This window comes from Leptopilina heterotoma, unplaced genomic scaffold (assembly GCF_015476425.1).
Source record: "Leptopilina heterotoma isolate Lh14 unplaced genomic scaffold, ASM1547642v1 Lhet_343, whole genome shotgun sequence".
In the NCBI taxonomy this organism is placed as follows: domain Eukaryota; kingdom Metazoa; phylum Arthropoda; class Insecta; order Hymenoptera; family Figitidae; genus Leptopilina; species Leptopilina heterotoma.
This window is the reverse complement of record NW_025111029.1, coordinates 473,262-493,723: the sequence shown is the minus strand read 5'-3', so window position 1 is coordinate 493,723 and position 20,462 is coordinate 473,262. Positions and strand designations below refer to the sequence as shown.

Here is a 20,462-nt window from a genome sequence, read left to right as displayed (position 1 = left end):
ATTAAATTTATGTGAAAAATTTTGAAATTTTTGAAAGAATTTAAATATATTTATAAAATTAATTTAATTCTTACGAAGAATTTTACAAGAATTTTTAAACAATTGATCTCTGTGTATTAATTTTATGCAAATTCTAATATAAATAATTGATTTCCTGAGAAATTTTTATTAATCATAAAAAAAATTGAATTCCTGCGAAGATTTTTTTAAATAATTGATTTCTTTTTGTAAATTTTATAAAAATCGTAAATTATTAAAAATTATTAAAATATGAAAATAATTGATTCTAGAAAAGTTGCAGTTACATATTCCGTAATTAATCAAATTTTACAAGCGGTTTTTAAATTGTATTTTTATAAAATAATTGACGTTCTTAAGGTTTTTAAATTGGATTTATTTCAAATAATTGAACTTCAGTTGGTTTTAAATAATTATAAATATTATGTAAATTATTTACAATTTTAAAATTTCAGAATTCAAAACATGGGTAATTGAAATTTTACTATAGTTTGAAAATAGTCGAAACTTAATTCTATTAATCGCTTCTCAAGTTCTGCTTTATTTACACGCACTTCAAATCGACGGGCAAAATTCGGAAATGATGATTTGAAATTAAATGAATTTAAAAAGTCGAGAAATTTTTCATTTCGTATTAAAATAGAAAGTAGACATATTTTTTATTATTATTTATGTCTTCGATATTAATCCTGAAACCCTGATTATAAAATTTTTTAGTTCCTAAAAACTGAACACGTTAGGATAGGTCCGATTTAAAGTAATTATTTCCTGTCATACAGTGTTATTTAAATATATTTATAACATTCAAATGATATTCAAAATAATAAGAAAAATTTATAATCAAATAAGTTCGAAAATTGTAAAATTTCAGAAATGCAGAAGGAGAAGAAGATTCTCTTGTTGCAAGATACAAATTATGGTCCTATTATTATTCAAAGATTTGGTCAATAATAATGAAGAGAAATACTAAATATAAAACTAATTTACTATTAATTTTTTTATGTCATTCAGAAGGTTCTGATTAATTTTTCAATTGTACAATACTTCAATTTTAAATAACTGATGACATATTTAATTGTACATTTCTTTGATCTTAATTAGTACATTCTGTACAACTTTAATAATTGAATTTTTTTGTTTTCTAATTTATCAAAATTGAAAAATCTTTTAATTGTATATTGTTTAAATTTTTTTATGTTATAATTTATTGGACACTTATGACAATTGTTTGAAAATATAATAAGTTCATTTAACGACTTTAACAAATTTTTTTTATTTTTATTAATTTTTTTATTCTAAAATTTTTAATTTATAATTGTTAAATTTCACGTTGCTTTTTTACATGCTTTATCTTTTCAGGTACAAATAACCCAGTTAATTTGTACATTGGTTACATTTTTATTACTCTAACTTAAGATATTTATGTATTTTAATGTTTGTTACAATTTACAATAAATATTTTAAATCTATATATTGTCATGAAATAAAAACTTCAGTACATAAACTGATACAAAATTTTTTTACATTACATCAAATATAAACTGTTTGAAATAAGTGCATTGTTCTTGATTCGAAAATTAGAAATGTGAATTAAACTTTTAATCTATTCGGAACAATGGAAATGCACTGCTTTTTTCGTTTCTGATTTAATTGGTGAAGCGATTACAAATCGATGTAAATCTGCAGTGTCAATGTACGATATAATTTCGTTTAAAACGAGAATGGGTAATTGAAATTTTACAATAATTCGAAAACAGTCGTAACTTAATTCTATTAATCGCTTCTCAAGTTTTGCTTTATTCAGACGGACTTCAAATCTACGGGCAAAATTCGGAAATGAAGTTTTAAAATCAAATGAATTTATAAAGTCGAGAAAATCGTTATTTCGCATTAAAATAGAAAGTCGTCTATGTGACATAGTTAGGAGATCGTACATTGTCACAGCAGTTTCACTAATTTTCGTTTTTTTCATTTCTTCAAGTTCGTTAGGATATTTAGGATAATTGCGATCTAAGTTTAAATATACGCTGTGATCAGATGCCAAATCAATCGTTTCATCGTTTTCTAACGGAGATCTTGAAAATTTAGACATAATTTCTGTTTCCCCAGGACAGTAAGTGGCACCATAGTGCAGAAGCAGTTTTGTAATATTCATGTCTTTATTGGAAACGCTAGCATAGTAAAGTGGAGAGTGGTTTTCGAAATTAATACAATTAACGTTGGCGCCAGCTTCTAGAAGTAATTGAATGCATTCGAAACTATCGATATAAACTGCGATGCAAAGTGGGGTTTCATTTTTCCTACTGCAAGAATTGATATTGGCATTTTTAGTTAGTAAAATTTTAGTTATTTCTAAGCAACTGTATTTCACTGATACATGAAGGGGTGAAAATTTATTTCTGCCTCTATTTACATTCACATTAGCACCACGTGCCAAAAGTTCTTTGACAATAATTGAGCATCCTCCTCTACAAGCATGATGCAGTAATGTAAAACCATCAATTAAACAAGTATTTACGTTACAAACATTCGGTAAGAAATTGTAAAAAATATCCGTAAATCCGTACTTAATGGCGCCTATTAATATATGATATTCAAGAAATTCTTGCCTCATTTTTTCATCACAGGATGTATCTTCTTTATTTAAAAGACTTTGCACAATGTTTCTATGTTCTATCAGCGTTGAATGATCTAGAGAGACTAATGTCAAATGCTCTGGAATTGACATATTTTTTATGTCTTCGATATTAATAATGAAACCCTTATTATAAAATAATTCACTAATTAACTGGCTTATACATTTATGACTTCGGTCTTTGGGAATTTTAAGATCAGGTAATGTTTCATAATAGGAACCCAGAAAGGAAAGGCAAAAAGCCAGTTTTAGAGTCATATCGCAAGTATCTGGTTTTTCACCCAGAAGAATTGTAGATTCAGTCAAAGCTAGAATTTCAATGGCGTAATTCAAAGGAATCAGGCCATCATCATTTATAGCTGTTAAATCAGCACCGTTATTTACAAGCATCTTTAGAAATTCGGCATCGTCTTCATCGGATAAATGTTTGGCTACCAAGTGTAATGCAGTATCATTTGTATCAGTGACAGCGTTAACGTCTGCACCTGCGCGTAAAAGAAGAAGCGAAATTTCTTTATGACGAATTTGGCTAGCAAGATGTAGAGGTGTTTCATCAAACTCTGTCTTAGCATTCACGTCAGATCCTCTCGATAGTAGAAATTCCACAAGATCATAACTCTCACCTTCCACCGCTCTGTGTAACGCTGTATAACCACTAAAATCTTTTTCCTCAATATCCCCACCACTATCAAGAAGCATTTTTATTTCATGCTGTGATAAAATACGTTTAACACTTGCATTAACACACACATCATGAGATGTTTTAGAAAACTGATTACAAATTTTCATATCAGCCCCATTTTCAAGTAAAAGTTTAATAACACTTTCAGAAAGATTGTTTCTTTCTGAAACAGCAAGATGTAGAGGTGAATCTAACTCATTATTTCTTGCATTAATAAGTGCTCCTTTTTCCAGTAAAATTTTCACGATTTCCACATTTCCATTTTGTACCGCAAAATGAAGTGGAGTCTGATCGTAATCTTGAGTTACGTTATTTACTTTCACAGGATGTTGCAAAAGAAGTTTTGAAATTTCGAGGAACTTGGCTAAATGTTGTTTGTACATTGCGTCCTCTGCTTGTAATTCGTCACGACGTTGTGATGAATAAATAGCATTTTTAAGCATACTACAAAGCAGTGAATAACCAGAAGAGGATGCGAGGTAATCATTAAAATTGTTTTGAGAAAGAATATTTCTTACTGACGACTCATCACCAGAGAAGCATGCATTTTGCAAAGACTGAATTTCTATCGACGACATTGTCACACTTTATTTCCCTTGAGATTTATTTTGGATTATTGAATTGGATCAAACTTCTCGACATCGAAATTGAGGAAATCTGTAAACAAAGAGTTTGTTAATTTCTCTGGAAAATCATTAAATATCAGTTATTACTTAATTGAAAATGTCAAAAACTAGATTTAAATATATGAGTATGGACATAAGGAATATTGGGTCAGGCCCCAAAGTAAAAATATGGACGAGGGGGATACGTTGTAAGAAAAAGTGTTATCTAAATTTTTTTAGATTTTTGAAAAAGTTGAAGTCAAGAGACAAAAATGAGAAAATTTGATAATTTATTTTATTTCCTTCTCACTTCACAACTCAACAAATAGTTAACGAAATGACATCAAACACGGCTTGCGGACGGTAGTGTATGTTACTGTGGAAGCCGAAATTTTTTTTTTTTAAATTTATACCTTTTTTAATTTTTGTCATTTCTTTCGTTTTTTGAAGGGGTGTATTTCAAAAAGGGTAGTTTTTTTAAAAAAATTACATGCATATGTATTTGTTACTCTCGCTCCCTCCTTCAAAATGAGACCTTAGCTGAGTGGATGCGTTAAGTTTTAAGAAAGTTATGATTTTTTGAAGTAGGTGATACGTATGTGTACCACTAGCCATTAAAGGATTAAAAGACGATAACTAATTAACTATTAAATATTAGGTGTTGCTACTTACCATAAATAAAATTTTTTCTATTCTGTAGGTATTAAGAGGGGGGGGGGGGGCGGTGTAAGGGTTTCATTGGGAAAAGAACACTGTTTTTGTGAATTTTTTTAGAAATACGGATTTTTATTTCATAGAATTTTATTCTCTAGAATATAATTGTAACAGAATATTAAATTCTTAGAACGTGAGCTTGGAAGAATTTCCATTAAATCGATTATCAATGTTGTAGAATTTTTATTCGTAAGAATAGTAATGAGTAGTCACAAATTAAATATGATTGAATTTTAATTGTTGAGAAAAGATGTTTCCCAGAATTTAAATTAAACTGAATAGAAATTCTAAAGAATATTAATTTATTAGAAAGAATTTTAATTTAGTAGAATATTTATTCGTTCGAATTATAATATTTGACAGAAAGTCAAGTTTATCGAGTTTCAATTTGCCAGAAATCTAATTTGACCGAATATCGATTTATGCAAGTCGTTTTTTAGTATAGAATTGGTCATAAATTTCCTCAACGAATTTTAATTTCTTATATAGTTTTAACCCTCTGCCTATACTTATACATTTTAATAACAAAAAATTCTTTGTTTTTATTTAAAAATATTATTTTAAATAATATAAAATTATTACCTACAGATTTTAATAACAAAAAAATATTTGTTTTTAAATATGAGTTTAAACAATAATTTTGTATTATTTAAAATAATATTTGAAAACAAAAACAAACAATTTGCTATTATTATTTTAAAATTAAATTTTTTTCCATTATTAAAATGATAAATAATAATTTTAGACAGAAATATTTAAAAAAACCACATCAGGGCCTTATCAGGGTCACATTTGGACCCCACTGATCAGGTTGTTTATACTTTTTTCTGCAAGGGAATTTACATTAATTATTTATGAAATTAAATTAATTAATACTTTTAAAAATTTTATTTTATTCTGATAGTACACTGAAAAAAAAGTTCATTGAATCAAGTAAATGCATTTTCTTGACCTGATTTACTTGAAACAAACCCATATTTTCTTATTGGAAGAAATTTATTTTCTTGTGTCAAGTAATTTTGAGCATTGATCAAAGTTATTGAAATAAGAAAATATGGGTTTGACATAAGTAAATATCTTACTGTTTCAAACGAACTGTTTTACATGCGCCAAGTCTCGAAAAAGTATTGAATCAAGAATATCATGTTCTCACGTCAAGTAATTTACCTTGAGTCATTTGGTATCTTGAGTCAAATAATTTTTTTATTTCCTTTAAAGGAACTATTTATTTCATCCAACACCCATAGTCTTGAGCCAAGAAAATGAGAAGATTAATACAAGTTAATAATTGTTTCAACTCAATTAAAAATTATTTTGTTCCAAAGAAATATTAATTAATCTAAGCATTTCTTTTACTTTAAGCATTTCTATATTCTCATGTTTCAAGAACATTTAATTTCTTAAAATAATATTATATTTCTCTTGAATTAAAAAATTTATTTTTTAGTTGAATTAGTCATAAAATTTTTAAATCAAATCATTCTTTTGTTTCCTTTAAAAAAGCTTTTACTTAATTCAACGCTCATATAATCCTGATTCAAGAAAATACGAAGGTTAATATAAGTAAATATTTGTTTCAAGTTGATTAAAAATTACATTCAATTAATCCCATATTTATTTGAAGAAAGAAATTCATTTTCTTGTGTCAAGTAATTATTAGCATTGAACAGAATTCTTGAATTAACAATTTAGTATTTGGCGGAACTAAATATGTTATTATTTCAACCAAATATTTTACTTTTCCGAAGTACCAAAAAGTATTGAATCTAGAATATCATGTTCTTAAGCGAAATAATAAAGTATTGTGTGGAGAATTCATGTTTCTTGAATCGAATCATTTTATTTATTTGCTTTGAAACTTTTTTTTACTTAACACAATGGCGGTGTTCTTGATCCAAGAAAATATTTTTCTTCAAATGTATATGCAACTTAAATATCAGTTTTTGGAAACTGTCCATTGAGGTTAGGATGGCATAGTGGTAGCGTGACGGCTTCTGGTGCGTGCAACCCGAGTTCAATTCCTCCGACCGTGGAAAATTTTCTTTCAAGGTATATTTGTTGTATTTGTGTTAAGTATTAATTAAATGTAAGTATATATGTAAAATAACAATTATTTAATTATTTAAATAAAAAATATAAATGTTAATTAAATAATAAAAATGATTGACCTAAGTATTAGAAAAGATGGAATGGGGGTAACGGGGGGGGGGGGGTAATTTAAGTAAATAATTTATTAAATTCAAAATAATTTTTTAGCAAAATAAGCATAAATTACTTACATAAACATTTTGTTTGCAAAAAAACAATTGTTTTATGAACAATGACCAAAGTTATCTATTTGTTAATTAATATTGTTTTCAACAATTTAAATAAATTGCATTATGCATATTATTATTTATCTGGTACACATACTAGACTAATTTAAATTGATTTCGATCATGTGCAATGGAAAAATAAAAAAATAAACATGATTTTTCTAAAAATATTGTAAATTGTTAACTTTGAGTAACAAAAAAATATAAACAAATAAAAATTCAAAAATCGGTTTAGAGGAATCTGTTATAAATTTTATCTCCTTTAATTTAAGTTTCATACTCGGAGACATTTAAAGAATATATAATACAATTTTAATTTTTTGTTAGGACGTGAAGAACATATTTCTTTATTAACATTTTATAAACAAATAATATAAAAAATTAAAAAAACTAAAGGAAAATATTCAAATAGTGCAATTCAAGGCGAAAATAATACATATTTTGATTTTTAAATCCGTCAACTGGAACTAAAAAAAAAATTTTTTAATTTAGCAGTACTAAAAACTCAATTGTTAATAACTTTTACAAAAAAAATTTGTTGGCTTAATATTTTCAGGGATTATTCTTAACCACATTAAGACCCTACTAAAAATAAAATCAGGAATCGTCATGAATGGTCAGAATTTCTGAACATTCCTGAACAGTCTCACCACTTCTGACGTTTTCGAACGTTTCTCACCATTCCTAACCAAATACTTTCCAAGCTCCTCCCACTTTACTCCCACCATTTTCGAAGCTGTGACCATTTCTGAAATTCTTGACTATTTCTGAAATGTGTGAACACATAACCTATAAAAATTTTGGTACATCTTTCTAATTTTGGTAAAGTCTCATGAAAATTTATATACTATACATATAAAATCTTTCAAATTTATTTTTTACATTTCAGAATACATTATTCTATTATAAAAATTGTTCTTTTAACTTGACAAAAGTTCTCATTTTTCAAATTGGTATAATTATTGAATTAATTATACAGCAAAAGTAGGTAAATAAATCAAAACATTCGGACCATTCTTTTAACATCCCGTGTGGAAAAAGCCACGTTTGAGCCCCACAGCTCCGGGGCCCCTGTCGGGGGCCCTCGTGGAAGATCCATGAGGAGAAATCCACGAGGGCACCAGTAGGGGCCCCGTTCTTTGCCCTTACGGTTGCCCTGCTCAAAAATTTATCTAAGTTTTAAAAAAAAAAATTTTTTGTTGAAAAACTTTAGTTCAGAATGCATTAAATTACGTTTCAAAGCACCTGAAATAAACATTAAGTGACATTTTTCCAGAAATCCTGTCACAAAGTTATGGAAATTTACGAGGGCACCAGCATGGCCCCTGCTCTTAGCCATTATGAATGCCCTGCTCAACAATTTTTCTAAGTCCAAACGACAAATTTTTTTTACAACAAAAAATTATTGTTTACTATCATTTTAAAAAAAGAAAAACACGTTTTTAACAAATATTTAATGTTACTTTTTTTGAAAATATTGAACTTACCTAAGGGCAAATCCATGAGGGCCCACGCGAGGGCCCTCATGGATTGCCCACATCATTAACTAGAAAAAATTTCTAAGCCCAAAAAAAAAATTTTTTTTTACATACAAAAATTAATGTTTATAATGATTTTAAACTATGAAAAACGCGTTTTTAACACATATGTTTTGACATTTTTTTTTTTTTTGAAATTATAAAAATATTAATTTATGAATATTTATGGTCTATTATTATATTATTGATATTGTTATTATTATTATTAAACTATTTAATTATTTGTCATGGTGTATTAGTGTTAATAAATAATTTATTGAATCATCAAAAGCAAGTCAGCAAGTCACCTACATTAAAGCAATAATTTTCAAGTAGGTCCCGTAGCATAGTGGTAAGAGTGTTGTCTGGTAGTCAGTAGGTCGTAGGCTCAATTCCCGTGTGCGTCAGATTTTTTTTTTTTTTTTTGTCACGATTTAATTAAAAAAAGTAAAAATTGTTAAATAAGAATGTTATTTATGAATAATTGGACAAATTTGTTATTAATAAATAATTAATTTATTAATTTAATTGAAAATAAAGTTGAGGGCATTTTATGAAATCCACGAGGGCACCGCGTGGAAAATCCATATGGAATCCATGAGGATTTTCCTCGAGGGCACCCATGAGGGAAAGCATGTCACGCCTTCGAGGGCTCCGCGTGGATTGCCATTATGGATTCCACATGGCAAGAGGGCAATCCACGAGGGCCCCGCCGGGGGCCCTCACCATTTTTCTGCACGGGATTATTTAATATATTTATATAATGTATACCCGTGCAGAAAAATGGTGAGGGCCCCCGGCGGGGCCCTCGTGGATTGCCCTCTTGCCATGTGGAATCCATAATGGCAATCCACGCGGAGCCCTCGAAGGCGTGACATGCTTTCCCTCATGGGTGCCCTCGAGGAAAATCCTCATGGATTCCATATGGATTTTCCACGCGGTGCCCTCGTGGATTTCATAAAATGCCCTCAACTTTATTTTCAATTAAATTAATAAATTAATTATTTAGGCTCATTTAGGGCTCTCCAAAGGGTAAAGAACGAACCTCCCAAAAACTACCCTTAAACTTAAAAAATTACCTTAACTACTTTTTTATATTTAAAAAATTTTTAAAAAATGACCTTTTTTATCTAATTAATTTTTCCAGCCTTAAAAATTTATTAAATACTATTTTTATTTGTAGTTAGAAACTCTGAATCTAAAAATCAATTAAAAAAAAAATAATAATAATAATTAAATATTTTTCAAATAATTTGAATTATTTGAATCAAATAAATATTTTTTCAGTGAAAGATTTTATAAACAATTTTGACAAATAAGTATACAAAAAAATATAATAATACATTTTTAAAAAAAGCACAGTGATTTTTCAAAAAATGAAAGGTAAAACAACTCATACGTAGAAAAAGTTAGCCATCGCAGCTAACATATGGTTTATTATAATAGGCATAGCTAAGAATAAAAAATGTTAATTGTGATAGCTAACACTCATTAATTTTTACTTATGTTGGTTGTAACAGCAACAAGTTCACTGAAAGCTTCTTAGATATGGTAGTTAACTTTTAGAGATTTTACAGAACAATATTGTTTAATAAATATGTAATTATTTATTAAAGTGAGAGAGTAATTTGTGCTAGCTTAAGGTTAAGTTAGCAAAAACAAGGTTTAATTAAAAAAAATGTGGATAAGCAATTTTTCAGACAAAGAGTATTTTCGGAAGTTCGTTCTCCATACATCAAAGAGCCCTAAATTAGCTCTAAATAAGCTCTAAATAATAGCGTTAAAATTTGTTTGATTTATAATTATTTATTGAAGTAACAGAATAATTTGTGTCAACTTAAAGTTGAGCAAGCAAAAACGAGGTATTTTTTTTAAATGGGGGTGCGAAGATTTTTTAGGCAAAGGGTATTTTTAGGAAATTGTTTTTTAATTAATTGAAGAGTTCTAAATGTGCCTAAAATTATAGTGTTAAAAAATGTTTGATTATTAATTAGTTTCATATAATTTAAGAGCGTATATGGCCCCAGAAAAATGATGAGGTAACATTAACGTCCTTTATTTTAAATAAATGTTTTGAGAGTGATTTTTAGATTCAGAGTTTCTAACTACAAATAAAAATAGTATTTAATAAATTTTTAAGGCTGGAAAAATTAATTAGATAAAAAAGGTCATTTTTTAAAAATTTTTTAAATATAAAAAAGTAGTTAAGGTAATTTTTTAAGTTTAAGGGTAGTTTTTGGGAGGTTCGTTCTTTACCCTTTGGAGAGCCCTAAATGAGCCTTAAATTATAGCGTTAAAATTTTTTTGATATGTAATTATTTATTCAAGTTATAAAGTAATTTGTGCTAGCTTAACGTTAAGTTAGCAAAAACAAGGTTTTATTAAAAAAAAATGTGGATGGGCAATTTTTTAGACAAAGAGTATTTTTAAGAAGTTTGTTCTTTGTCTATCGGAGAGCCCTAAATGAGCCCTAAATTATAGCGTTAAAATTTTTTTGATTTGTAATTGTTTATTGAAGTTATAGAGTAATTTATGCCAACTTAACGTTAAGCTAGCAGAATCAAAGTTTTTTTTTTAAAAATGAGGAGCGACAAATTTTGATTTTTGAGCGTTAAAGAGCCCTATTTGAGCCCTAAATTGTGACATAGTTGATAACTCAAAATATAAAAGTAGTGGTGCCAACTTAATAGACCTCGGTAGTCGCAGTCGTTAGGGCAGTTAGTTTAGGCACTAGATAGGTCATGCGTCGGGGTTCGATCCCCGTAGGGTCCAAATTTTAATTTAATTCCGGGAATTAGTTTCAAGTTGTTCCGTATGTAAACAAACTGATATTAATTAATAAAATATATTTTTTAAAATTAATTTGTTGCAACTTTTTGCATATTGTTTAAATAAATAAAACAGAAGTGGCTTAAAAATATGGTCAAAAATGAGATACAAATGGTCTCAAATAGTCACCAATTATGGGCGGGGTCAACAAAGAGGAGGGGATAGTAGCAAACTTGTGACCACTTTAAACTTCCTCCTGATCAGTTGTGATAGATTTCTGACGAGATCCATCCAGAATCGTAAGAAAACTGGATTAAAGTGGTCAGGCGGCCTGACCATTTGTCTGACCATTCCTGATTTTATTTTTAGTAGGGGAGTAAAACAAATATATTTTGGCTCAAAATGAAAATTTTTTAGATTTAGGTGATCCGTTTGGGAAATTCTGACCCTTAAAAGAAAATTCAAATCAGTATTCTTATTTTTCTACTTAGGCTTCAGCATAATCGTAGAATCGTAAATTTTAAGAATGAGCAAAAGGACATATCAAAGAACATATAACCTAAAAATTAACAAACTAACCTTCTCTTGCTCGTATTCTCAAATGTATGCACGCACTGTAAAAAAATCTGGTGTAAATTTACTATGTCCGACGTTGGAAAGTTTGGTCACTATGTCCGACGTGGTATTTTTACACGCCGACTGTAATCTACATAACCTGCAAATATTTTTTGAAATAATATTTTCAGTCGTAACTTTTTGTATTTATGAAATATAGCCCAAAACTTTTTGTAATATTATTATTTACTTATAAATTAGCATATACTTTCTATAAATGTACATTATATACACTTTTTTAGAGTTATTTATAAAAACTTGAAAATTTTTTGAAAATCTTAAAGGAATAAGAAAATTACATTCGCCATGTAATTGTACAGATCGTGCGACGTAATATTACGTCAAAGTGTAGAAATACACGCAATGTAAAAATACCACGTCGGACATAGTGATCAAATTTTCCTACGTCGGACGTAGTAAATTTACACAAAACTATTAAATTACATAGTCGTATAATGTAAAATTATTAAAAATAGTAAAACTACTTTTGGAACGAAATAAATTTACTACGTACAACCTATAATTTTGATGTGTGAAATTACAAGTTTCGTGTTATTTTACACCAGATTTTTTTACAGTGCATATTATTTTTATAAATATTAACAAGAACATTACCTTATCATCTAAAATGAAAAATTGACATTTTCCCCACTAATTTTTTAAATCCAAAGAAAAGACAATTTTAAATACATTTTCAAAAAAGAAATTTCACTCAAGTTTTAAAAAAATTCTCACTAACTTTTTAAATCCAAGGAAAAGACGATTTTAAATACATTTAATATACATTTCCATTTAAACAGCCACCAACTCTTTTATTTTTTTAGTTTAAACGATTGATAATTTCGAAATGACAACATGTAAACAGTCAAACAGGTATAGTGTTTGTGTTTATGTTTACTATACTGTACATACCTTGAACTTTTAAGTCTAAATCACACCTCGTCATGAGAATGCAAGGTCCACATGTGAATAAAGCCTAATTCGCAAGCATAAAAACCAGGGATGAGAAAGTGTAACAAACTCGACCCGTTTTGCTTCTGCTTTGCAAAAATCAACAAAGAAAAAATCGTCTCAATCTTTGGATACAGTAAGGTAATAAATTTGTATGATTAGTGCTTTTTTTATTGAAACTAGCTCCTCCGACGGCCGCAAGCGGCCGTCTTCGGTGCTAGTTTTTATATGTCCATTGTCCAAGTCCATTATTTCATTAATAATAATATTCAATTTTTTTCAGTTAATAATTTGCTTATTTATATTTAAAATGTTGACGTTTTTTTTGACAATGCAAAATAAGATTTAATATGAGTACTTTCTCTTAACAAAAATAAAATTTATATATTCGCGCTCTTTTTAAATAACATACGACTGCAGCGCCACTTTCACATGTACAAACAATTTTAAAAACACCCTTCTATTAAGATTTTACATTCTCATTGCCCATTCTTTACTTCGATACTTTTCGATACATTCGACCTTTCCACTCCATGTCTTTTTTAAGAAAGGATTAAAAACACCCTTCTATTAAGATTTTACATTCTCATTGCCCATTCTTTACTTCGATACTTTTCGATACATTCGACCTTTCCACTCCATGTCTTTTTTAAGAAAGGATATTAATGTTTAAAGTCAGTAACGTAGGAATAAGCGTGTAAGAAAGTATACTGTAAAAAAATCTGGTGTAAATTTACTATGTCCGACGTTGGAAAGTTTGGTCACTATGTCCGACGTGGTATTTTTACACGCCGACTGTAATCTACATAACCTGCAAATATTTTTTGAAATATTTTCAGTCGTAACTTTTTGTATTTATGAAATGTAGCCCAAAACTTTTTGTAATATTATTATTTACTTATAAATTAGCATATACTTTCTATAAATGTACATTATATACACTTTTTTAGAGTTATTTATAAAAACTTGAAATTTTTTTGAAAATTTTAAAGGAATAAGAAAATTACATTCGCCATGTAATTGTACAGTTCGTGCGACGTAATATTACATCAAAGTGTAGAAATACACGCAATGTAAAAATACCACGTCGGACATAGTGATCAAATTTTCCTACGTCGGACGTAGTAAATTTACACAAAACTATTAAATTACATAGTCGTATAATGTAAAATTATTAAAAATAGTAAAACAACTATTGGAACGAAATAAATTTACTACGTATACAACCTATAATTTTGATGTGTGAAATTACAAGTTTCGTGTTATTTTACACCAGATTTTTTTACAGTGATAGAATTTTATGAGTGAAAGAATAGGACAAATCTTTTCACACTTTCCACCCAAATTTTTAGGTTATGTTTGTAATTTTTTAAAGTAATAGTGCGGAAGGAGAAACAATTTTCAATACAGAAAATTGATATTTAAGTTTTTATTTTGTCCAAAATATTTAATAAAAACTTATTTCGATTTTACATAACAAATAAGGAACTTTTAATGAAGATAAAAATATAAGTATACAAGAGGTAATTGTGCAACTCGGTAAGAAGCCAGTAATAGAGAATAATTGAATTTCCAGAAAATTTTCTTAAAAACGAGGATTTTTTATCGATTTAGAATTCTAACGTTATGTTCTTATTATTTATATACAATATATCCTTTAGAACTTAAATTCAAAAATGATATTCTTTTTCATTTATCAATTACGGTTTTCGAGATACATTACAGTTTCCTTAAAAAATGCTTTTTATAATTAATTTTAGATATTTGTAATCGTGGAGATTTTTAGATTCTTAATTTATATTCATTTTACTTGAAATGTTAAAATTGCAAAACTTTTAAGCAATAAAAATCAGGTTGGAGACCCCCGAAGCTCATAACAACAGACCCACAATAAGAAATAATCACAATCCATAATAATCAGGATTCAATAGTAGTATAAAAAACCCTTTAGTCAGAATTAACCAAAAGCTTCAGAAAACGTCAAAGTAGTCACAAAACATCAAATTTTCTGAAGTTTTCTTATTATTCCTGATTTTATTTTTAGCAGGGTAGAAAAAAATTATAAAAATTTCGCGTCCTGTGATTTTTTTTTCATTGTAATTTCAGTGCTAAACATAAAAATTTATTTTACAACCTTGTACTTTTGTTTTAAAAATTCCATTAATCTTAATCAAAGTAAATTTCAGTAGAAAATTAGTAAAATTTATTGTTAAAAATTTTTATTTCTGGAATAGCTTTTACTATTTTAAAAGACAATTTTTTTTAATAAAAATTGGAAAAATTTATTTCAAAAATTGGAAAATTTGCTCTTAAAAAATATAGGAATATTTAACAGCTAATTGTAATGTTCAAAGAAAATTTAAATAATTTTTATATTAAAAAAATTGACTTCGAAAATAATAAATTTTACTATTAAAAAACGTTATTTCCAGAGTAAATTTTGTAATATCCGTCGCAAATTTTATTGAAAATTAGTAAAATATACTTATTTTGAAAATAATACATTAGTTTCAATAAAAACTCCAAACTATATTCATTTTTCTCAGAAGAAAAATTTATTTTGTTATCTTTTATGAAAAAATTTCTAAGTTTAAAAACTCTGAGAAACAATAGGTAGAAAAAGATTTTTAAGTTTCAAAAAACTAAAATTTTTCCAAAGTTTGCGAATAAAGTAAAAAAATGACAATTTTTATAAGTGTTTTTTAAAAATGAGGGAAAATAATGTATGATTTTAGGTGTTTTATATAATTTCAATAATATGGTTTAATATCTCAGATGTTAAAAAGTATAATCTGTAAATTGGGATTTTTTCGACATATTTTCAAAAAATGCGACTTTGTCGAATTTTCTTCCAAATATTGCAACAAAATATCATATTTTTTAATATTAAATGTAACTCGTTCCGATTTTTATAGTGCGAAAAATAATTATAAACAAATCTTTCAATAATTATTTTTGAATCATTTTTCTATTTAAATTTTCGAAGTAAAACAATTAAAAAGATTTTGAATAATTTAAATTTTATAAAATTTTTGAAAATCAACTTTCGAAGAATTTTAATTGCAAATTTTCAAAATAATTGAAATCTTTAAACTTAGAAATCTTTGAACGTAAATATAAAAATGAGAATTAATGAAAATTAGCTTCTAATTTTTTAAAATGTACTATTTTCAGTACTTTTAATTATATATATTTCCGAAAATTCAAATGCATACAAAAAATAATAACATTTTAGAATGATTTTTAACATTTTACAATTTGTACAGTGTGCAGTGCAGATAAAAATTGTGTTCAAAATATTTCATTAAAATTCATGAATTTATTTAAATAATAAAAAAACACTTTTAAGAAATTCAATTGTTTTCGAAAAAGTACATAAAAATATTTTTAAAAACTACTTAATTATTAGAATTTTTTGTCATAATTTTTTTAGATTTAATTATCTTCGAATAAAGCAAATAAAAATTATATTATTTATTTAATTTAATTTAATTTAAGCACAAAAGTGATGTGATCGACTTATCTTTAATGAATTTCTAAGCCGAGTTACTACTGAACCTGCTAAAGAGAATAGCCTCTCAATGAGAAGAAAAATAAAATTTTTACTCTAAATAATTGATTGGAAATAACAAAATGTACTGTAGGTTCTCTATTTTTATTAGATTATTTAACTATAAATAACTATTATGATTAAAATTAGAGATACTTTATTACAAAAAAAATTTAACGAAATTACTTATGAAAAGTCATTTAGTCGAGACTCTCGACGAGACTCTGAGACGCGTGTTAGTCTCGTCTCGGTCTCGTTACTGAATTTCGAGACGAGACCGAGACTGCAAAGTTTTCAACACAAAATACTTGTTTTCTGAAGCTAAATTTTCTAAATGGATAGAATCGATATGGGGGACCCACAGTGAACTTTTATGACCTGCATTCTAAAGTTATTTTTCCAGTTTTTTTGAACATAAAATAGAAAAATTTTTAATATTTTTTTTAAGTTAGAAGTTATTTAATAGTCAAGAAAAAGTAGCAATCGCACAATTACCGCCGATATAGTTTATTTTCTTTGCTTCTAAGAGAAATGAGAATATGTAACGCGCTTCCAAGAAAATCACCTAAGAGTCAAATTACATATTTAGGTTATTTTTGCGTCATTTGTATCTAAATTAAAAAAATTATTTAATTTAATGCTAAATCTGTTTTTATAAACTATTTTGGATGTAATGAAGATTTGATCGTAACAGGTTTATATTAAAAGTTGATCTTCTAGGTGTATTTTTATTTCCAAAAATAATAAACATGACCTAACATTTTTTTATTTCTTGATGGGGTTCTTTCTTCGGAGTGTGTTTTTAAAAGCTAGTTTTTGGTATTCTCAATTAAGTAATAACTGTTATTTTTTAATGATTTTCCAGTAAAATTAACAAACTCTTTGTTTACAGATTTTCTCAATTTCAATGTCAACAAGTTTGATCCAATTGAATAATTCAACATAAGTCTCAAAGAATAAAGTGACAATGTCTTCGACAGAAATTCAGTCTTTACAAAATGCATGTTACTCTGGTAATGAGTGGACAGTAAGAAATATTCTTTCTGACAACAATTTTAATGATTACCTCGCATCTTCTTCTGGTTATTCACTACTTTGTAGTATGCTTGAAAATTCTTCTTATTCATCACAACGTCATAAAGAATTAAAAGTAGAATACGAAGTGTACGAACTCCTTCTAGTCAATTTTCTCGGAATTTCAAGACTCCTTTTGCATCATCCTGTAAAAGTGAATGACGAAACTCAAGATCACGATCAGACTCCACTTCATTTTGCGGTACATATTGCAAAAGTGGAAATCATAAAAATTTTACTGGAAAAAGGAGCTATTGTTAATGCAACTAATAAAGAGTTGAATACACCTCTACATATTGCTGTTTCAGAAAGAAACAATCTTTCTGAAAGTGCTATTCAACTTTTACTTGAAAATGGAGCTGATATAAAAATTTGTAATAAGGTTGGCAATACACCTTATCATGAGGCGTTTAATGATAGTATTAAGCGTATTTTATCACAGCATGAAATAAAAATGCTTCTTGATAATGGTGGAGATATTCAGGAAAAAGACTCTAGTGGTTATACAGTGTTACATAGAGCGGTTGAAAGTCGTAGTTACGATCTTGTTGAATTTCTACTATCTAAAGGATCTGAAGTGAATGCTAAGACAAAGTGTAAAAAAACACCTCTACATCTTGCTAGCCAAATTCGTCATAAAAAAATTTCGCTTCTTCTTTTACGAGCAGGTGCAGATGTAAACGCTACTACTGTTGCAGATGACACTCCATTGCATTTGGCAGCCCAATATGATTTCAATAAAGACAAAGGCAAATTTCTAAAGATGCTTATAAATAACGGTGCTAATTTAACAGCTATAAATAATGATGGCCTGATTCCTTTGAGTTACGCCGTTCAGTGTCAATCTCTGATTGATGCTACAATTCTTCTGGGTGAAAATCCAGATACTTGCAATATTACTCTAAAAATGGCTTTTTTCCTTTCCTTTCTGAGATTTCATAATGACACAATACTTTATCTAAGAATGTTCACACAACATGGAAATAAATCTGTATGCCAGTTAATCAGTGAATTATTTTATAATTATGGTTTTAGGCTTAACACCGATGACATAAAAAATATGTCAATACCGGAGGAATTGATATTAGTTCCTCTAGATCATTCAACGATGATAGAAAATAGAAACATTGTGCAAAGTCTTTTAAATAAAGAAGAAACATCCTGTGAGGAAAAAATGAAGCAAGAATTTCTGGAATATCATGTATTAATAGGTGCCATTAAGTACGGATTAACGGATATTTTTTACAATTTCTTACCAAATGATTGTAATGTTAATTGTTTGATTCATGATTTTACATTACTGCATCATGCCTGTAGAGGAGGATGCTCAACTATTGTCAAAGAACTTTTGGCACGTGGTGCCAATGTGAATGTAATTGGAAGCAGAAAGAAATTTTCACCACTTCATGTATCAGTGATGTACAATTTCGTAGAAATTACTAAAATTTTGTTAACAAAAAATGCCAATATCAATTCTTGCAATTACGAAAATGAAACTCCACTTTGGATCGCAGTTGATATGGATAGTTTCGAATGCGTTCAATTACTTCTAGAAGCTGGCGCTAACGTTAATTGTATTGCTTCCAACAATCACACTCCACTTTACAGGTCTATCGACTGGAATATAAACATAAATATTACAAAATTGCTTTTGCACTATGGTGCCACTTTCTGTTCAGGGGAAACGGAATCAATATTTGAATCTTCAAGATCTTCATCTAAATTTAATGAAATAATTCATCTGACATCTGATCACAGCGTAAATTTAAGAGTCTTAGATCGCAATTATCCTAAATGCCCTAACGAACTTGAAGAAATGAAAAAAACAAAAATTAGTGAAACTGATGTGACAATGTACGATCTCCTAACTATGTCACATAGACGACTTTCTATTTTGATGCGAAATGACATTTTTCTCGAATTCATAAATTCATTTGATATTAAAACTTTATTTCCAAATTTCGCCCATCAATTTGAAGTGCGTGTAAATAAAGCAAAACTTGAAAAGCGATTAATAGAATTAAGTTACGACTGTTTTCAAACTATAGAAAGATTTCAATTACCCTTTCTTGTTTTGGATAAAATTATATCATACATGGGCACTGCAGATTTACATCGATTTGTAATCGCTTCACCAATTAAATCAGAAATGAAAAAAACGGTGCAATTCCATTGTTCCGAATAAACTAAAAGTTTAATACACATTTCTAAGTATCAAATTAAGGACAATGCATTTATTTTGAACAGCTTAAATTTGATGTAATTTAAAACATTTAGAAATCAGTTTATGTACTGATATTTATGGTTAATGACAATACCTATAGATTTAAAATAATGAATTAAAAATTAAAGAGAACTTTTATTAAAGAAAAACAAAATATAAAACAATGTACAATATTAAACAGTTTATTAATAATGTTTGATAAATTAGAACACAACACGCTGCATACAATTAAATATGTCATCAGTGTCTAATAAATTGTAACATTAAAATATTCAATATCGAAATAGAAGAAGAGGAATTAATTAAAATTTATGTAATGTACAATTGAAAAATTTATCAGTTTCAGCTAAATGACATAAAAATGAAATATTAAATAATTTTTGCACTTAGTTTAACTTCTCTTTATTCACTTATTGACTATTTTCGAATAAGAATAGGACCATAACAAATTTTGGAACAAAAGAATCTTTTTCTCCTCCTGCAATTCTGAAAATTTATAATTATCGAACTTATTTAATTATATAAGTTTTATATTATTTGAAATATCGCAATTAATGTAATAAATCACTTAAAAATTTAATAACACTGTGTAATGGTAAAAAATTTCTTTAAATCGGACCTATCCTAACGTGTTCATTTTGAGGAATAAAAGAAAATAGTACGTATATTATTTTCAGAAAATTCAATTTAAAACCTGCTGAATTTCAATTGTTTAAAAAAAGTTTTTAATTTTAAACCGTATGAAAGTCAATTAATTTATAAAAATACAGTTTAAATTCTTGTGCAATTTAAT

At 27.5% G+C, this 20,462-nt stretch overlaps 2 protein-coding genes across 3 annotated transcripts in view; one reads left to right on the top strand and one right to left on the bottom strand.

The window, feature by feature from the left end:
* Window positions 1-475: 475 nt before the first annotated feature.
* The window catches only part of LOC122505120, a 46,470-nt gene continuing 26,483 nt past the window's right edge, over window positions 476-20,462 (bottom strand). Inside the window, exons 8-9 of the mRNA XM_043616581.1 lie at window positions 3,968-3,992; window positions 476-3,920 (exon numbers count right to left, since the gene is read on the bottom strand). Of these exons, the coding sequence (XP_043472516.1) occupies window positions 1,622-3,920; window positions 3,968-3,992 (2,324 nt within the window). The 3' untranslated portion in view covers window positions 476-1,621. The remainder of the gene's footprint in view (window positions 3,921-3,967; window positions 3,993-20,462) is intronic.
* LOC122505133 (ankyrin-1-like) lies at window positions 12,822-20,231 on the top strand. 2 transcript variants are annotated; one of them, XM_043616595.1, is made up of 2 exons: window positions 12,822-12,962; window positions 17,264-20,231. In XM_043616595.1, exon 2 carries the CDS (start codon window positions 17,339-17,341, stop codon window positions 19,628-19,630), a length of 2,292 nt encoding a protein of 763 aa, XP_043472530.1. In that variant the 5' UTR covers window positions 12,822-12,962; window positions 17,264-17,338; the 3' UTR covers window positions 19,631-20,231. The 2 variants fall into 2 exon arrangements, with proteins under 2 accessions (XP_043472530.1, XP_043472532.1); XM_043616597.1 differs by lacking the exon at window positions 12,822-12,962 and adding an exon at window positions 14,267-14,360.

Bases quoted from the DNA above. Each gene is read 5' to 3' on its own strand.
- LOC122505133 (XM_043616595.1), top strand. From the start codon at position 17,339: ATGTCTTCGACAGAAATTCAGTCTTTACAAAATGCATGTTACTCTGGT.